This window comes from Geospiza fortis, unplaced genomic scaffold, assembly GCF_000277835.1.
Source record: "Geospiza fortis unplaced genomic scaffold, GeoFor_1.0 scaffold114, whole genome shotgun sequence".
Lineage (NCBI taxonomy): Eukaryota > Metazoa > Chordata > Aves > Passeriformes > Thraupidae > Geospiza > Geospiza fortis.
Window position 1 is genome coordinate 1365060 of NW_005054383.1, and position 19344 is coordinate 1384403.

At 49.6% G+C, this 19344-nt stretch overlaps 1 protein-coding gene across 1 annotated transcript in view; it reads right to left on the reverse strand.

The window, feature by feature from the left end:
* SEC14L5 (SEC14 like lipid binding 5) overlaps positions 1-19344 on the reverse strand; it is a 37612-nt gene that overhangs the window by 9416 nt on the left and 8852 nt on the right. Inside the window, exons 3-10 of the mRNA XM_005425199.2 lie at positions 11375-11524; positions 11135-11266; positions 8911-9039; positions 8095-8305; positions 6397-6509; positions 1706-1895; positions 754-842; positions 287-357 (exon numbers count right to left, since the gene is read on the reverse strand). Of these exons, the coding sequence (XP_005425256.1) occupies positions 287-357; positions 754-842; positions 1706-1895; positions 6397-6509; positions 8095-8305; positions 8911-9039; positions 11135-11266; positions 11375-11524 (1085 nt within the window). The remainder of the gene's footprint in view (positions 1-286; positions 358-753; positions 843-1705; positions 1896-6396; positions 6510-8094; positions 8306-8910; positions 9040-11134; positions 11267-11374; positions 11525-19344) is intronic.

The window sequence follows — 19344 nt, forward strand, 5'->3', positions numbered from 1 at the left end:
CCAAGACAGAAAGATTAAGTTAATCTGAGATGGGATATGAAAATGATGTAAGGAAGGATCAATACTTGCTTTCCAACAAAACTGCAGAATTTATCTGCATTTAAGTCCAACAAATAAATTTATACATATCTGTGGCTCCATCCAGCCCATAAGAAACACTGCTGTCTGCACTGTAACCCTAAAGACATCACCCCAAACCACAGCAGCATCCTTCACCATGGCCCTGAGAGCCTGCAAGGGCTCAGGAAAACCAGCTATAGACAAATTATAAACCAATTATACTGACGTGATGGGGCGGCCGAAGATGTTGGTGTTTTCCTCACATCTCTTCTGGCCTTCCTCATTAATGGACAGAACCTGGAATCAAAGACAGCACAGACAGGGATTAGCCTGAGAATGGCTGAGTTACCAGGATGGCTTAGAGATCTTATTTTTAAAAATACAGAAAGCAGAGGGCAGAGTTAGAGGGGATATTGGGCAGGAATTATTCCCTGTGAGGGTGGGCAGGCCCTGGCACAGGGTGCCCGTAGCAGCTGTGGCTGCCCCTGGATCCCTGGCAGTGCCCAAGGCCAGGCTGGGCAGGGCTTGGAGCAGCCTGGGACAGTGGGAGGTGTCCCTGCCCATGGCAGGGGGTGGAATTGGATCATGTTTAAGGTCCCTTCCCACCCAAACCATTCCAGGATTCCTGATGCACCATGACAAGACTTCCCAGCACCCTGAAGGGAAGAGGTGGCACACAAAGGCACAGCTCACATGTCGCAGCAGGGACTCCTCTCCCAGGGCCTTCACCAAACCCTTGGTGTCCATCTGCCCGAGGCGGAGGATGTAGAGCGGCCGCCCATCTTCAAACAAAGGGGTTAGAGAGGGCAGCACTTTAGTCTCCCAGGATATCACTCTTATACCTTTTTTAAAAGCCACATTAAATATTTAAAAAGGATAAAAATCACTGCCAAAAGCAACCTGTCCAGAGAAATTGCTTTGCACTGACTGATCTGTGCAGAGGAAATACAATTACAGGGAAGCAGAGTGCCTACTCACAGGCACTGAACTGCTTTGTTAACTTTAAAAATGTCAATACAGCCTTCCTCAAAATCCCAGGCCGCCAGTGAGATGCCAGGGGCAGCTCCTCACTGTGGGAATCCATAAAATCAGAGGGTTTTGGGAAAGCTGCAAAAGGCAGGCCACAGAGACAGCAGAACTATGATTAGAGCTAAGCGGTAGCCATGAGATTGGTCAGCAGAAAAATTAAGTAAAAAGTAGAAAAGTAAGGACAAATAGAACAACGGTCTGTGTATTAACACTTGTCTAGAATAACTCCCTAAGCTGCAGAAAAGTTTATCTAGCAAGATATTAGGAAGTTTTAAGCTAAATAATGGAGCTCTGTGCATTGTGTTTTAAGGCTCACAAGCAGGTATTGTATCCAAAAGAAGCAAGCATTGTTTAACCAAAGGTACCTGTGCTTGTTGTGGTTGGATAGAACTACTGTCAATGTGCTTTTGCTTTGTGGGATTGGTCAAAAAACACTTAAGGTAAGTTATAACATTAAGTTCTTTGTCTGCTGCCTGGGATGTGAGCTGCTGGTGTCTTCCCATTGTCATAGCCACATAATGAGACTGATGCTGGAAAATCAAACAGCTCAAGACACGTTCCCAGCAGTCCCATCCTGTTGGTGATTTGTACAGAACCCCCAGCCAGCAACACTCACCTTTGTCCTGGTAGTGCCACCCCCCAGTGTAGTACTCCTGCAGCAGGGCTGGGGGTCTCCAGGACTGCAGGATGAGATCCACCTGGTACTGCTTGCGCCAGGCCAGCGACTGGCACAGCATCTCCCGCGCTTTGTCGATGTTGAAGTCGCGGGCGCGCAGGAACCGCAGGATGTGCTCGTCCTTGGGGATCTGCCAGGAGAGAAAACCCCAGGATCAGCACTGGAATGTTCCATCTGGCCTGCAGAGGAGGCTGCAGTTGACACCACTTTTTAATCTCTTCAAACTAAGACAGCAAACAGTGAAGTTCCCTTCCGCCTCCCTCCGTAGCTAACCCAGCTGGAAGCAGCAGAGGGTGCCAGGAGCACAACAGCAGGGACCAGCTCACTGGCTGTGGGAAGCCCTTCCCCAGGGCAATTCCCAGGAGCTCCAGCAAACCCTGGCCTGGCTGATGTTTCCCTTGGCTGGTTATCCACAAGAATCTCCAAAATACTGTGTGAAAGTCAGGGAGCTGCAAGTTCACCTGCCCAAGGCAAATCAGCACAGGATGGGAACAGGTAACAAACAGCCACAGGTAACACACTGAGCACACCAGGCACTGCAGGGAATCACAACTGTGCAGTCTGAATGATGCCAATTACAGCAATTCCAGCTCTTGTGCAGGCCCTGCTGCTGGTGTTTGAACAGGAAAGCTGCTGAGAGCTTCAAAGGCTTCCCTGCCCCATTACACCACAATAACTCTTGATCCAAATCAGCCCAAACTACAACACACCCTCTCCCAATCACTCACCCCAGCACTAGCACTAATCCCCACATCACAGGCACAAAAGCTTCCCAAAGCAAGTCTGCAGAATGGCTTATCCCAACCTCCTTCCAGATCTGCCATGTTCTCTTTAGCTGAAGAATCAAAGACAGCTTGGCAGGAGTGCCAAGCAGCCGGAATTAACAACAAACCTGATGGATTCCACAGAAGTGCCAAATCTGACTAAGAGCCTGTCAGCTGCAAATCCAACTGGATTAGAGCTGCATGTGCTGCTGGATTCACAGTCCCTCACTCCAACTTCTCCAAAAGTGCTTGGCCTCATTTTCTACAAGTTTCCATAAAAAATCCAGCTCTGTGGAGCAGGGATTGTCTCTTCCAGAGTATCCATGTTGTGCTAGCACAACCCAAGCACTTCCAGCCCTGCTGGGACACAAACCCCCATGTTCAGGAGTCAAAGCTCCTTTGTTTGTCCACTGCCATGCTCAGGGAAACAGAAAGCTGGGTAGAAAGCAAGGCTGGCAGCTGTGTCAGGAGGGAGCAATCTTGGATTCACAAGCAAGAGATGGTAAGAATTGGCTCACCTAAAGAAGGGGCAGAGTTCAGGCAGCCTAAAGCAATCTTAAAGCACCTTAGGAGCAGGGGGGAGGTTAACACTGGTTCTAACACTGCATCTGTGTGTCCTGGAAAAGAGAGGGCAGCCTTCCCAAAGATGATCTCTGGAGTGTGTAGAGGAATTCAGTATGACAGCAAGTTTAAAGCCAGCAGAGCGTTCATCAGATAATTCAGGTTTGTGTTCCTGCTGCTCAGAGGCAGCTGTCACTCATCAGGCCCAGCCCAGACACCCACACCAGCTCCTGGATCTCTGCAGGAGAGGGGATGGCTGGTGGAAGGTTTGATATTCTCCTGTTTCAAACCTCCCCTGTGCAGGGCTCCAGGCAAGAGGCAAATCCAGCACTTCAGTTTGGACCAAAGGCAGGAAGCTTCAAGAAGACTCATTCCACAGCAGAATTAGTCTTTTATCCTTGTCCAACCAAAGCAGTAACTCCCACATGCAAGAAAACGAAGGTTTAATTTCAGCCTGCTTTTGTATTCCCTGGTAAAACTGCTGCACTCTCCTGCATGGTGCAAAGCCTTGAACAGAGCTTTAAGTTGCTGCAATTTTAACACCATTTATAGTTTGTTCCTTCAACTCCTCAGATTTTTTAAGGAACAACATATCTGATTGTAAAGGTAATGTCTGCTTTGGAAGGAATGGGGAAAAGATAGTGAAATAGGACAGAGGACAAAAATAAGAAGGGCCATTTTCCAAGAAACAGGAGATCTATTTTTTGATAATTTCTGATAGAGGAATAAGGCCATCCCTGCTCTGAATTAAAAGAACAGATTGTCACAGCAAGGTAAGAGCCTCTCCAGGGACAACCCCAGCCTTGCAGGATAAGCTCCTGATTTTGGCCTGCTCTGTCAGGAGAAGCAGCTGAGCAGTCAGGGGTTCAAGATGAAGTTTCAGTAGCCAGCATCTCCCCTCCTGTGTGCCCACATCCTCCTGGGGACAGGGCCCAGCAAGGCCACCCAAAGGCCTGAGGCAGCTCCACTGTCCCCAGAGCTCAGGATTCAGCTGCACTTCCCAGGGCTCCAGCACAGCTCAGGGGACAGCTGCTGCCACTCCCTGCCCAGCTCCAGGCACCCCAGGGGCAGCTGCTCCACATTTGGCTTATGTGCTCTCACTTTTTCCTTCTCCAGCCTCTGACATGGAGGGGGAAGACCAGCCTGTGGGTTGATACTTTGCAACCTAAACAAAGGTTTAGGTGGTGCCTGTTCCAGGTGAAAGCAGGATCCTTGCAGGTCACACCAGGGACAAAGCCTCCCTGTCTCTGGGATGTCCTCCCATCCAGGACCCACTAGGTGAGATCTCTCCTACCCCAGTGGAGCCCACACCATTCACTGTTCAGGGCTCCATTAAAAGGCTCCTGTCCTCTCTGAGAGCACACCCACACCTGGGGACTGACCCCTGCCTGTCCAGGGCCTCTCATCTGACTGGAGGCTGGATCACAGGCAGACACAGATCAAAAGCAGTTTCCAGCAGAGCCCCTTTTCTTGGTGAAGCTGTTCCTGCTCACACAGCTCACTCACCACCCCTGGCTGGCTGGAGCCCAGCCCCAGCTCTTTCCTCAGGGGCAGAGCACCACAGGGACACAAGAGCAGCTGCCAGGGAGGTGCCACAGCCCCTCAAGGGGCCCTCTGCTACATCAGGTGTGTATATATACAATATATTATATATCACAATCTCTTCCTGTAGTCACTACCTGCCTCCAGCAGCCCCCACCCTTCTGGTCCAAGGTATCCAAGCTGCTGTTGATGCCACTGTACACCAGTGCCCTTGGCCAGCTCTGGCAGATGTTTGGGGATAGGAATTTATCAGCTTTTACAATGTAACAGCACTGTTGGTATCTGGAGCTTATCAGCTGCTGGGAGGCTCTCACACTGCCCCAACACCTCCTGTTCTCTTCACAGTGAGGTTTGCTGGGAGCTGCTTCTCCATCCCCATTCCTGGGTACCAACAAAAGCCACGTGCCTGCTCACACACAAGGGAACTTCAGGAGTTCTACAGCAGCAGAACAATAGCACTAAATCTTTGTTACATTTGATTTCTACAGAGGTGATTCACATTCACTTTTCCAAGAGAAAACAGCATTCTAAATCATGTTCAGACTCCCTGTACTCAGATGAGACATGCTCAGCTCTGAGACATACAGCACAGCATGCAGGACTGGCAAAGCTCCTTGTAAGCAGCAGTGTCTTTTGGAAAGGCCAGGTGAAGGAAAAAGAATGAAAATCTTCCCAAACCCAGGAATGCAGAGTACCTGACCTAACCCATCCTGACTGAGCTGATTCCTTCTAAGCCAGGAAGCTTTTACTGTTGAAACCTCATCCAGCTGTTCTCTGCTTCCAAGCAGGATCACTTGCTCCTCTTCCTAAGCATCTTTTATCTACTCAGCCCACCCAACTACTCTCTCTGGTGCTATCCTTGGTCCTTCTTTCCTTCCCTCCTAATCCCTCTCCGTCAGGAAATCTGGAGTTAAACCCCTTTTGAGGCATTCAAGCTGCTCTAGACCCTTTCTTTTCCCAGCCACACATCAGTTACCCTGCTGGTCTGATAGACTTTCCTTTAACCAGAAGGAGCCCAGGACATTCCAGCAGAGCAGAGACACGCTTGTCCCTCAGTGCTGCTTCTCAGGGAAAAATCAGAGAACCACGAAATTTCCTTAAGGAGGAAGGGATCCACAAGGATCATCCAGTCCAACTCCTGGCCCTGCACAGACACCCCAACAATCCCACCCTGTGCCTGAGATCATTGTCCAAACACCCCTGGAGCTCTGGCAGCCTCGGGGCTGTGCCCATTCCCTGGGGAGCCTGGGCAGTGCCAGCACCCTCTGGGGGAAGAATCTTTTTGATATCCAACCAAAACCTCCCGTGACACAGCTCCAGCCATTTCGTGTCCCTGGTCACAGAGAGCAGAGGCTGGAGCTGCCCCTCAGGAGGAGCTGCACCCCAGTGAGCTCTGTGCTCCATCTCCTCTCCTCCAGCTGAACAGACCAAGTGCCCTCAGCTGCCCCTCCTATGGCTTCCCCTTGAGACCCTTCCCCACCATCATGTTCCTCCTTTGGACACTTTCTGACAGCTTTAGAGCCTTCTGATACTGCGGTGTCCAGGACTAGAGGCCACTGTGGCACAGAGCAGAGCAGGACTGTGCTCTCAGTGACCCTTTGGGCAGCCAGGGCTGGCTCATGCTCAGCTCAACATCCACCAGGACCCCCAGGTCCCTTCCCGTGGTGTCACACTCCAGCCCCTCATTCCCCAGTGTGTTTGTGCACCCAGGGTTCCCCATCCCAGCTGGGGATGCCCCTGTGTGCCCCTCAGTGCCCTACCCACCTTTCCCTTGTGAGTCTCCTGGAGCCACTGGCGCAGGCGGATCAGGCAGCTCTCCTGCAGCGGGGTCAGCTGGCCCAGGTAGCGCTCGATGTAGTCAGCATCCAGTTTGTCCCCTGCAGGGGGAACAACAGCTCAGAGCAACTGGCACAGCCAGCAGGGAGGGGAGCAGGTGCTTCTACACATTGGGCTCCCTATGGTTTACATGGGATTTGCTCAGGGAGGGAGGGAGGGACACTCTTCTGGTGACTGGGGCACGAGGCAGCGTGTGCTGTATCACAGCTGGATCACTCCACCTGGCTCTGGCTCCAATATTTCATTCAGCCCTGAATTGCTCCAGCAGGAGCTTTAAAAGATCTATCATGAGCTCTGGCACTCAGCTCACCAACCACTCCTGACCTGGCCACTTCCATCTCCACGTGTCCTAAATCTCATGCACAACTGCAGTGACAAGTGCCTTGCTGGGAAACCAAGCCATTATTCTGCCCAGGGACACCAGAGACTAAGGGAGAACAACAGCACACTTCTGACAGCCAGGGAGGATTCTGGCAGGAGGAGAAGTCCTGTGCACACCAAGCAGCTCCTCCAGCTCAGAGACAAAGGACAAGGGGTTGGTGACTGCCAGCACTGAGGGACAGGGGGATGTGACAGAGGGATGTGTCACCCAGGGCTGGCAGCTGCCAGCCAGCAGAACAGGGCAGCTGGGGGGAGCAGCCCAGGCAGGAGCTGGGGTGGAAGACACAGGGAGCAGGGCTGGGGACACCTCTTTGTCAGGCACAAGGTTCCAGTAGATGCCATCACCTATAGAAGGAGGCCTGGACACCCACAGGATAAGCAGGATAACAGAAATTTCATTTGGAAGTGAGACATCCCACGGAACCCCCAGAGCCAGCAAGGTGGGGAGCAGGCCCAGGGGAGCTAATCCTGTCCTGAGCAGGAATATGGGCAGGAAAATAAGGGCTACTCTCCTCTTCTGCTAGCTGGGACCCACCACTCTGAGGACAATATTAATCTCAAACATTTCTCCAAGTCAGCTTCTCTGTGGGCTCCCATCTTTTTCCAGAAAAGCTCCCAGAGAATGTCAGGTGAGAGCAGAACTACTGATATTTCCAAATCCCAAGCTTTTTGCCTAGTTACACTCAGCAAAACAAGTGCTGCCTTTCCTTCTCAGGAATGACAACAACAGTTCCTATTACAACAACTCTGGATTCAAAGGTCCCTCCTATTTCTTTTTGCCAGAGAAGTATTTTATTTAGTCTAGAAAACATCATCAGACCAACACATGGAAAGATAAAGTTTGATTCAGGCATTTTGTGGGAAAAACGCATTAGGAGACATTCCTCAAGTTTGTCTTGGCCTGATACAGGGCCAAAAACCATCCAAACCTGTCCCCAAGAATATTAATTTTGGAACAGATAAAATATTTCATTCCAGCATACTGAAGACATCTTCTCTAGTTTCAAGTATAAAATACCTTAAGGGGCTGATCAAACCTAATTTTTTTCTAAGCTCCAAAACATACTGCCTGCACAGCTTTTTTGTTTAAGGGGAAAAAAAAGTTCCATTGTTTATTTTCCTTGAAAAAAGAAAATAGCTTTCCCTCCTCCTCCTCCCCCACACTCCAGATGAAAAACCTGATGCCAAGAGAAATGGAAATAAGCCCCTCGGTCAGTGCTGCTGAGTGGGAGCTGCAGTGCCTACCGTCAGGGCTGGCAGCTCCCGGGGGCGGGCAGGGGCTGGCAGGCAGCTCCCTGCTGCTGCCAGCAGCCCCGGGTTCCTGCAGGATGGCACCGGGGGCCCGCCCCGCCGCCGGGGCTCGCTCCTCCTCCGCCGCGGGAGGGCTCCAGCGAGGGATGAACGTGATCCCCTGGGAGATCAGCTCCTTCAGGTAGTGCTCAATCACCTCCTTGCCCTGAAGGGGAGAACTCTCGTTAGGAAAAAGCTTCCTCCAGAGCCAGCAAGGCACTGGAGTTTCCTCAGGGCAGATGACGAATGCTGCTGAGGATAAACAGAGGGGAAATCTCTCCTTCCATCCCCATGATCCTGTCAAAAAACCTCCAGTATCCAAGCCCCCTGTGAATGATGAATTACAATAATGCCCAGGCAAATCCCAGTTATGGATGCAGCTGCCTTTCTAGCACTTTTACCCCATCCTCCTGCTCCCAAACCCAATTAGCTGCCCTGTTCTTCTGCACCCAGAGCCACCATCCCAAGCCCAAGCTCTGGAGACACAGGGGGTGTTTTTCACCCAGGACTTTCCCTTCCTGCACAAGAAGAGTGTCCTCAGTGTCCAGCAGGCCTGCACCCACAGCACCCAGTGCCCTGCTGCCCTGGCACAGCCTGCTCCATCCCTGCACAGGCACATTCCAGCCAGCTCTGCTCTGCGCTCTTTGCCTTCCTTTGCCCACCCGAGGGACTCCAGAGGCACAAGCAAGGGCACAAAGCTCCAGTGGGTGTGCTTACAGAAAGGCAAAGAGGGGGCCTGGGTGCTCAGGCAGCCAGGGAAGCCCACCTTACCCGTTTGATGTTGGAGGTGTACTGCTTCATGGCAATTTTTTCCACGGTGCTTTCAAAGCCAAAAAAGGATTTGATGTCGAGAGAGGCTGACTGCTCAAAGCAGGTCCACTCCTCGTTCTCAGGGTGAACCTGCAGCCAGGGGAACACAACACACAGGAGGGATGGGGGCAGATGGCTTGTGGCCCTGGCACCACAGAGAGGGGGCAGAGGAGACACTGCCACACCTGGAGTCACCAGCCAGGTTCATTCCCCTTGTGAGAACCCTTTGTGAACTGGACATCCAGACTTTTGCTAACCCAACATTCTTCAAGTGCACAAGGAAATCAAGATTTAAACCATCCCTGCCTCAGCAGACCTGAACTGCAGTAGCAAAAGCTGCACAAAAAGAGCAGTGGAAGTGCCCACTTCAAGCATTCATGTCAAAGTCTCCTTATGGAAAGACAGGGATGGCCTTGTGGAGCATGCAATTAAAACTCCTACACCTGCAAAGAAGAAAAATGCAAACCAGTTTTCTCTTTTAGTTTTGGATGGGAGACTCAGCCACTGACATCAGCCTTCTCCCCAAAACACTGGGGACTTGGCAGAGCAGGGAGCTTCCCCACTCTTCAGCTCAAGACACACCTTTCCCTTATTTCCCCTCTGTTGCTCTATATATGGTAGAATCCTTCCCTCTTTTAAACTTAACCCTTTCCTGAGAAGGCTCTGCCTCCTCTCTGCAGGTGCTGTTGTTCACAAACTGACAGGGAGGAAAAACGACTCCAGCCCCCACACAGAGATACCATAAAAGACAAATTCCCTGGGGAGATATTAAGTAACTGCAGGAGCAGGATCATATTTCTCCAAGTTGCCTCAGAGAAGGCTGCAGAAAAGGAAAGATGAGAATAAACCTGCTTCCGGTGCACTCTGGCAGGGAAAAGGGAACTGGTAAAAATAGAGCAGGGAACCATCTTGAGGATGCAGCAAGCAGCTCCCACCCTGTTCCCCTCAAAGCCCAGATGCTGACGTTTCCTTCCTAAGGACACAGCCAAAATCAGCAAGTGTAACAATCTCAGAGCTGACCTGGGAGCATTTCAGACCTGTCAGTACCTTTGATGATGATGGAAGTTTAATTTACAGCAGTTTTTTAGGATGTTTTAGGCCGGTTTAAGGTGGCCTTAGGCAGCCACCAAGGGATCTCTGGCCCAGGAACACCCTCACCATCCAAATTGTTCACAGCTTTTCCACTCCTCCCCTTCCTGAAGCTCCTCACAGCCTGTTTACTCCCAAGAAGCTGAGCTGCTGTCCAGTTGCCAAAAGGGCAGGTAGGTAACAGGAGCTGGACATTAGTGTAAGGAAAGACAAGCAGGATCTGATTGCTTCCAGAAACACCTGAGCTATTTCATGGTGGCTGGGCCCTCAGAGCAGCACTGCAGTGAAACAGCACAGAAACAGCCACACAGGGAGACAGCCTGGCCACAAACAAGGCTCCAAATCTTTAGAGCACAAAAATAATGACAAACAAGGTGCTAAAACTTTCACTTATTTGTGGGCAAAATAAATTGTCAGGCTTTGCTCAGGCCCTTATAATAATGAACAGTAAGGGTTTAATTCTAGACATCCAGATTTATAGACATGCCCAAGCTCTAGATGTTTTTGTCAGGCTGAATTTCAATCAAAAAGAAACTGAGGGAACACCAGCAGTTCTGGAGTACCAATTCTGTTTTCCACTTTCACTCCAAGCAGGGAATCACAATCAACGTGAAGAAGTTTCTCAAGCCTTATGAAACCACAGAATGGTTTGGATGGACACACAGAATCACTAGGTTGGAAGAGACCTTTAAGATCATCAAGACCTTAAAGCCCATCCAGTCCCACCCCCTGCCATGGGCAGGAACAACTTCCACTGTCCCAGGCTGCTCCAAGCCCTGCCCAGCCTGGCCTTGGGCACTGCCAGGGATCCAGGGGCAGCCACAGCTGCTCTGGGCACCCTGTGCCAGGGCCTGCCCACCCTCACAAGGAAGAATTCCTTTCTAATGTCCAGTTTGTCTGTGGGAAGCCATTCCTCCTGGTCCTGTCTCTCCAAAGCAATTGAACAATCCCACACCCAGGAGCCAACAGCCTTTCCAGCCCCAGAGTCTCTAATCCCAGCGTTGCAGGAGTCTCAAACCCATCCAGGCACCTTCCCCCAGTGTGTGGGTGCACAGTTGCCCCCTCCCAGCCCAGCCAGCCCCAGCAGGGCTCTCACTGAGTAGCTGCAGGTCTCCCTGACCACCACCCGGTTGGCAAAGGTCTCGTTGTGGGCCTCGATGCGCAGCGTTCGCTCTCTCCAGTTCACCGTGTTCCTCTGGATGAAGAACACGTGCTCCACCCCTGCAATCTGAAGAGGAGGGGAAAACACTGAGAGACAAGAGTAACTTTAGGAGCCTTTGTCTATCTGAGCCAGCCAACAGAATGCAGGCCTCTCTGCTCCCAAGGTTCCACCTGCCTTCTTCAGCAGCCTGGGAGCGTCCACGTTCAGCTTGCAGCTCCGCTCAATGACGTGGATGGCTCCGTCCTCACTCCTGGATTCGTGCAGGATTTCACTCCCCAGGAAGACTGGGATCTCTGGGCACGTAGGAAAGCGTTTCTCGTAGGCCTAGAAGTGAAGATAAAGTAAATTTCAGCTTCTGGGTAAATCAATTTTAACTCTTTCTGAATTAATTAATTCCCTTACAGTGAAAGTCCAACAAAACAGAGCCCCCTGAACCCCGGAGTTTTCCCCAGATTTTTTAGAGGTGAAGTTAAAGCAGAGTAGCTACAAGCAGGGACAGCATCATGTCAGTCACCAGCCAAACATGTCCTAACATAACCTTCCCTTCACACATGAAGCAGAAACAGAATCCTGTTGTTGAAGAATACTAGTAAGAGAATCATCACTTCAACATCAGGAAGCTCCTAACTAGCAAAAGCAAACAGAGCTCTGCTGATTTCTGCTGGCTAAAGACTGGAATATTATAATTTCTGGGTCAATACTGTTTGTATGAAGCCTTAAAACGTGATGTGCCAAAAAGCTCCTGTTGCCCTAAACTCAAGGGTAAGGCCAGCAATTATTGGCTACTCACTTTGCCTCAATTTATCAATTTGTAAAACAACTCTGTCCTGGCTCTGAAGTGTTCCCTGTTCTATTAGCACATCCCTGAGAAAAGCCCTTTCTCCAAAGCTTCTTTAGCAGCTCTAGCAGAAATCCAGTCTTCCCTGGCACTTGCAGAGAAGTTAACTTGCATGAGCAGTACCCACTGCTGCTGCTCCTTCCCTAACTTCTTCATCCTTTACTATATTCTAAGATGTTTGCAGGATGGAATGTTTTCCTTGGAGTTCTGAAAAATCTCCTGCATGTTGTGCTGCTGTTGCAAATATGTGGTAGCTGCACAAGCTGCCCAGAATTCCACTGCTGCTGTTCCAGGAAGAGAACCTGTGCTCTCCTTCCACTGGACTCTCAGAGCTCCACATTTCCATCTCAGATGTTTCTGCCATCTTTCCAAGGCAATCCCTCTAGGAACTGCTGTCATCTTCCCACCCCTCCAGAAGACGCAACCATTTTTTACAGCACAGAAAAATAAAAACATTCATGAGTTCTCTGCCCCAAAAGCAAACACTGATGTGCTGATGCTGGAGCTGGGCTGGGCTGTCAGCTCCCCATTAGCACAGCCATGCAAAGCCTGGATGCCCCTGCACAGATTCATGTCCCTGCTCCCAAAATAGCCCAGGCACTTAAGGACACATTCCAGATCTGCTCCCGGACCTCTGGACGGGAAAGGAGCTATTTCAGATTATCATGTTGCTCCAGTATCAGGAGGGAAGTGCAGGCAGCTGCCAGCTGGAGTCCTGGCCAGGACAGAGCACGCAGGTTTGAAACCCTGCTCTCCCTCCCAGTCCCTCAGCAAGGTCCTGCTTGCTTTGCCAGACTTCTCAGAGAACTTTTCCCATGTTCCTCTGCCTGTGCTTTTCACTCCTCATCACAGCAATAACAAAACCAGTTTAGATAAATCCAAAATTCCCGTGCTAAGTGACTGTTTCCAACACAGACCCACCTGGCTCCAGCCAAGAGAAGCACACTCACTGCTTTGAGCAGCTGAATTTGTTAGGATGGGAGTTCATGGATCTGTGTCAGGCATTGCCACAGGACACTCCCAGCCATCCTCTCCTGGTGCCCTTTGCTCCAGGGCCACCTGGCAGGAGGCCTCAGTACACACCTCAGTACCTGCTCTCCTCCCTGCACTCACCAGCTCATTCATCTGCTCAGGCTGAGTCAACACTTCCTATCTGTGCTTCCACCTGCCCTGTCCCAACCCTCCACACTCCAAACCACCATCCAGGGCTATTACCTGAGGCCAAAGCCTTCACCTTGCTGGTCTCTTCTGTTCCAGCACACACAAAATGTATCTCCTCAGGCCACCCATTCTAAGTTCCTGGAGTCCTGAGTGCTTGGGCAGTGCATGCTGAGAACGCCTTCAGAGGCCACTGGCATACCAGAATATTTAGCAACTGCTTTTGGGCAGTTTGTCCCATGTCACTCCATATATGTGCCCTCAACACACTTGCAAGAAGTGCCACTGAAAGCCTTTTCCTGAGAAATGCTGCCCCAATCAACTCCACAGCAAGGGTGGACAGTTTGATAGCACAGTGGGAAAGGGTCTTAAACTCAAAGAGGACACACAAATCAGATGTTAGGAAGAAATTCTTCCTTGTGAAGGTGTTGAGGGCCTGGCACAGGGTGCCCAGAGCAGCTGTGGCTGCCCCTGGATCCCTGGAAGTGTTCAAGGCCAGGTTAGACAGGGCTTGGAGCAGCCTGGGACAGTGGGAGGTGTCCCTGCCATGGCAGGGGGGTGGGTGGGACTGGATGGGCTTTTAAGGTCTCTTCCCACCCAAATTATTCTGTGATTCTGCCCTTTCAGGGGTGCAGCTGTGCCAGGAACATTTGAGGGAATTTCCAGACAATCAAGAGCTACTTCTATGGGACCAGGACCCTCCAGAGGCTTCACTTGAACAGCTTCACCTGTAAGCACCCCCTCACCATGGAGGGACCACAAAAGCCAGTCTGAAACCACCACTGAATGCAGGTGCCTGTGGCTCCCTCCTGAAGGTAAACCACTGGATCTCAACTCCCAGCTGCTTCTTTCTCAACTAACTATGGAGTTGATCCAGCTGGAAACAGGCTCCCTAATAAAGTGACATTATATCCAGCAAAACTGAGACCAGGACTAAGAGCACAGCCACTTTTTCAGACAGCTCAACAACATCTGGAGCAGGAAGAGAGGCCAGGGCAGAGGCACATGGCAGAGCACAGCCTGGTGATATAACTGTGACACAAGCCCAAACACATTGCCTAAATAGGGGGAACACTGCCATATTTGACAAAGACTCCATATCCACATCGATATTAAGTCCTTTGCTAATCTTCTTTGCACAACAGCTCTAAAAATACAGCAGGGAAGATGCCTGAGATCACATGAAGGACAGCTGAAGCCCCACGCTGCAGTCACAGCAAAGCTGTTCCCAGAGCACCCAGACTTTCCATCCCTGCAGACTGAGCTGAGCAGAGAGCAGCCCATTCCTGCACCCCGGAATCCTCTTACCAAAATCTTCCTCTCTGTGCAACAGCCCGTTGCTGCAACAGGGAAACTGAGGGAGCTTAGAAAGACAGAGAAACACTTGATTTTTTTTCAAGCCATCACAAAACTGTTATGTCTCCTCCTCTGTCAGGACCCAGGACATCCCTCTGGCTGTCCTGAGCAGCCAAGACCCCTGCCAGGGGTCTCAGAGACCCTGGCACAGAGCCCAAAATGCCCCTGGGGTTTTGATTATGACCCACGGAACAAGTTACCAGCCTTAGATGAAGATCTGCAAGCAATGAGAAATGAAGTAGAATGACAGTGAATTTATCACAAAGTGAAAAAGTAGATTTTGGGGTTTTTAGAATGGGGATTCAGGGGGGTAAGATAGAGAGATCTGGGCGTGTCCTGCCTTTCTCCTTCTTCTTCTTGGCCTCCATCTTCTGCTGTGATGTTGGCACTTTTAGATTGGTCTAGAGTAGAAGCTCACTGTCTAACATAGGTGATAGGTATTGGGAAGTAATTGTAAACATTGTACATGTAGTTTTTAGTATAAAAAGATAACACAGCCCTGGGGCAGGCAGAGTGCCTCTGACCGTTGTGCTGAGCAGACCTCGGCTGGACAGGAGAAAGAATTTTCTAGATAAGAAACAATAAACAACCTTGAGACCGAGAAATGAAGAGCCCTGACTCCTTCTTCAAGCGCTGGGCTGGGAAAAGAGACTTTCAAACTTTTCTCGGGGTCACTGTGACAAGCTAAGAGATCCCGACACTCCTCTGGGATTCTGCAGAGTCCAAGGTGGACATCAAAACATCCCAGAGAAATGAAAGGCACAGAGTATTTAGCATTAATTGTTTTAATGCTTTGGCTGCCTGCACTTGCTCTTTCAGCTCCTTCCTGCAGGAACTCTGCACTGAGCAGGATACAGGAACTAAGATTTGTCTCTCCCTTCTGTGCCTCTCCTTTCCCAGAAGGAACAACAGCAGTGTTGTGCCAGCACTGGATGTTAAAGCTCTGCTGTGGGACTGCACTTCAGACTGACACTGGGACGACTAAAGTCTCCAACAGAATCAGATATATATCAAATATATATATAATAAAATTAATGGTGCCATTAAAATTAATGGTGCCAATGAAGCCACCCCCTCTCTTCCTGTAAACCCCACTGGGATTAACACCTCATACCCAAACCAACCATTCCACAAGAGGTGCTGGCCCAGGACCAGTGTCCTTCCCTAAATCAAGTTGGTTTTCCTCAGATTTCTGACTAAAGAATTGTTGCAAAAATCAGTACTTTTGTTGTAGTGGACTGTGACCAACAGTTCAAAGAGTCATTTAAATCTCTACAGTCCTGAAACTGAAATTACAAATTCAATTTCACAAGAGGGCTGAGTGAAGACAGAGGGACCCGGAATCTGTTTGAACTCATCAAGATTGTTTGCTTAGAACTATAATCAATTATTTCTGGTGCATCTAAATGTAAAAAAAAAAAAAAAAAGCATTTAGATTCAGTTTATTGGAATGAAAAATTTCAACAAAGAAGAAATTAAATGAAGAAAGTTAAATTTAAAAAATTAAATAAAATTTAATTAAAATTAAACGAAAAAAATTAAATTAAAAAAACAAGTGAAACAATTTCTAGCTGAAAAGTTAAAACATGCAGGAAAGTTAAAGATCTGAAAGGTTCTATAGTGTCAGATTTTCCTTTCACACTGAAGACAGCCCAAACTAGGATAAGGATATTTCCAACTGGTTACAGTGACCTCTGCATCCCAACAAAGACCTCTTAGTGCCACTGAAGATGACAAACGATGAATGACAAGGAGCAATCATTAACAGTGATACAGCTGACTGTGAAATCAGAGTGCTCTGACCAAGCTTTTGCCCTGTGATCTCCTTGGAAACACATCCAAGTGGTTTTACCTGCTCTGCTAAATATCCATCCCAAATGGATTATGCACCAACACTGGAAAGTGAAGATCAGCTTGTGAGAGGAGGAGAGCTTGAGAACAATGCAAGAAGCCATGCTTGGAAGTGTTCTGACCTGCTGGCTAAATACTCAGGAACCAGTACAAACCCCACATCTGTGAGAAGACAGTACTCCAAAGGCCAGCCAGATGCCAAACAAGAACAAATCATACAAAACCACAAGTGCCAAATCCCACAAGTGCCATTCTAAAGCCTCACAGCCACAAAGAAAAGAGGAAATTACCCTCCTTTACAGCCCCCCACTCCACCTGCTCAGCCCCTTCTCCTGCAGAGCAGGGCCCTCTGCAAGGCCTGCACACTCCCAGGTGTCAGAGATCCTGACCACAGTGCTCCTGCCTCCACTTCAGGAGCTGTGTCACTGCTGTTCCTACAGGAGCCACAGGACTTGGCCAGGGCAGGATCTCTCCAACAGCTACTCCTGTTTCTCCTTGGCAGGGTTTTCTAGGAAGTGACCTTGAAATCAATTTACACCACAGAGACCTCAGGAATGCACAACAACAGGGACGTGGAACCACTGAATTACTGCAGGAAACAAAACACCTCAGCAGCCAAACCCCCTGCACACCCCAGGCAGCTCCTCAGCCCGCTGGGTCCTGAGTGCTTTCCATGTGCTTCCAGGGCCAGCTTCTGTGAGATGGGATCTCCAAGAGTACCAGGGCTGTGAGGGGCAAACTGCTTTGTGTGGAGCACAAAGAAACTTAATTGTGATGATGTAGACAGAATTTATAGTCAGTATTACCTGATGTAGATAGAATTTATAGTCAATATTACACGAATATGTGACAAGGAGAAGACTTCATCCTTGTGCTAAAACACTTCAGATTTTCATGACCAGACAATGTTTAAATCTGTATTAATTAATGAGATTCCTCAAGGTCATGTTACAGCAATGTGCAGGTTGCCAGGAAAAAGGAACTGTGCTCAGAGGAAGGGAAGTGAGGAGGAGGTACAATACCAGGTTTTGAGCTGAAGATGCCCAGATCATCATCCCTTTGAAAAGAGATGATGAGAAGCAAGATGAAGACACCTCATCACTTTTAAGTAGGAAGTGGATGCCTTTGGAGCAGCTTTTGAGCAGCTCTAATGATACATAAATATTCCTCTGCAGATTCAGGCCTTCTAAGAAAAAAGAATTTCATCCTGCAGTTCCTCCCACTGCTTGGTCTCAGTGCTGAAGGGAACCACAGAGTCTGCACACACCAGACACAATAATCCACGTGCTTTGAACAGATCAGATACCAGCTTCCCACTAGCCACAAAGTAAGATAAAATATACAAGGAACAATGTGGGAGGGACAAAATGCATATTTAGGGTACAGAAAGGCACTGATTCAGGGAAGAGAGAACTTCATTTCAAGGAGGTGCAGAGGATGCACAGCAAAAGTGTTTGGGGCCCAAGGGAAAATAAAACCCCACTTCTGTTGGCCAGAGGAAAAAGATTTGCCAGCGAGAAGTGCATGGGACAACAGCACCCAGGCTACAAACATTGACCCAGTGTTATCTCAGCCTGGACTACAGCCAAGAATTTGCCTCATTCCTTCAGATTTCGGTGAAAGAAACAATTCAGGGAGCAGCAGCATCTATTGCAATAGAGGCACAACTGAGGGCCACAGCAAAGCTCCTAAAGCCAGGCCCTGCCCTGCAGCTGCACAAAGCCCTCCCAGGAAGCACCAACGTGCCTGACCTCCTGTCTGAGAAGGAACAATATCCCATTCAAGCTGTCCTGATGCAGCTTTCTCTCTCCTTTGCTGGGAGAAGTTACTCTGTGTGGAGCAGTTGGGGTCACCAACAGCACAAGGCTTTGGCTTTTACAAAAAACTGTGGAAGTGACACCTTATCCAGGAACCACTGCTTGTCACAGCCCAGTGGGGAGAGAGAAACCAAAAGGGGAAGGCAAGGAAGCAGAGATCTGGTGTGACTAACACCTGAAAGAGCAAAAACACAGCAGTCAAGTGTCACATCACACATTTACTGCTTGATGATTCACCCCAAAATCAAACAGGCTGGCTCACAAACTAATGGCTACTCAGAAGGACACTCTGTCATTGCCAGAAGCTGCTGTGAGAATTTATACAAACTGGCCATGATTCAGGGCCAAACTTGGGAAGGTCACTGTGCTCAGCACTTAAACAAGCCCACATATTGGTTGAGGTGTAAGAATTAATTATGATTCTAAATTTTACCACCTGTTTTAGTCCCTGCTGAAGAGTTTATAATTTATCTTCTGCACCTACACATTCAGTAGAGAAGGGTCTTTCGGTCACTACTGGAAGATGAGATAAAGGTGACAGAGCAGAGCTGGGAGTGCCTCCCTGTGCTGTGCCTCTGAACTGGAGCTCCCTTCAGAGCTCAGCCATCTCTGTACCAGCCAGATTAAGCTTGAGACAAAACCCATCCTTCAAGGAAATAACCTCCATGCTGCAGCTGAAGAAAGTGAGTAAACCTGTACAGACCTTGGAATTAGTGCAAACCTTCCCCAGCCACACGTGGTCAGCACCATCCTGCCCAGCAAATGGAGTCTGAGCAGTGGCAAAGCTCTCAGAGACCTCTGCCCTCCCCACACAACACACTGAGGGTGATATGCAGATGTTGCCAGCAGCTCTTCCATCAGTGCCTCCCAGAAAGCTCTTCCATCCTCCAGCAGCTGGGACAAGCAGCACTCACCAAACACCTCCTGCTCACTTGAGGGGAAACATCCCACACCACGGTCCCAGGAGAAATGTCAGCTCTTTCCCAGCTACTGCTCCCTCTCAACCTGCTTCATGCCAAGGGAGGAGGTGGCAGGGCCTGGGGCTGAGCCCCCAGTGCAGAGCCAGCCCAGCTGGCACACACAGCATCACCCCCAGCTCCTGCTGCCAAGTGCTGCTCAGCAGG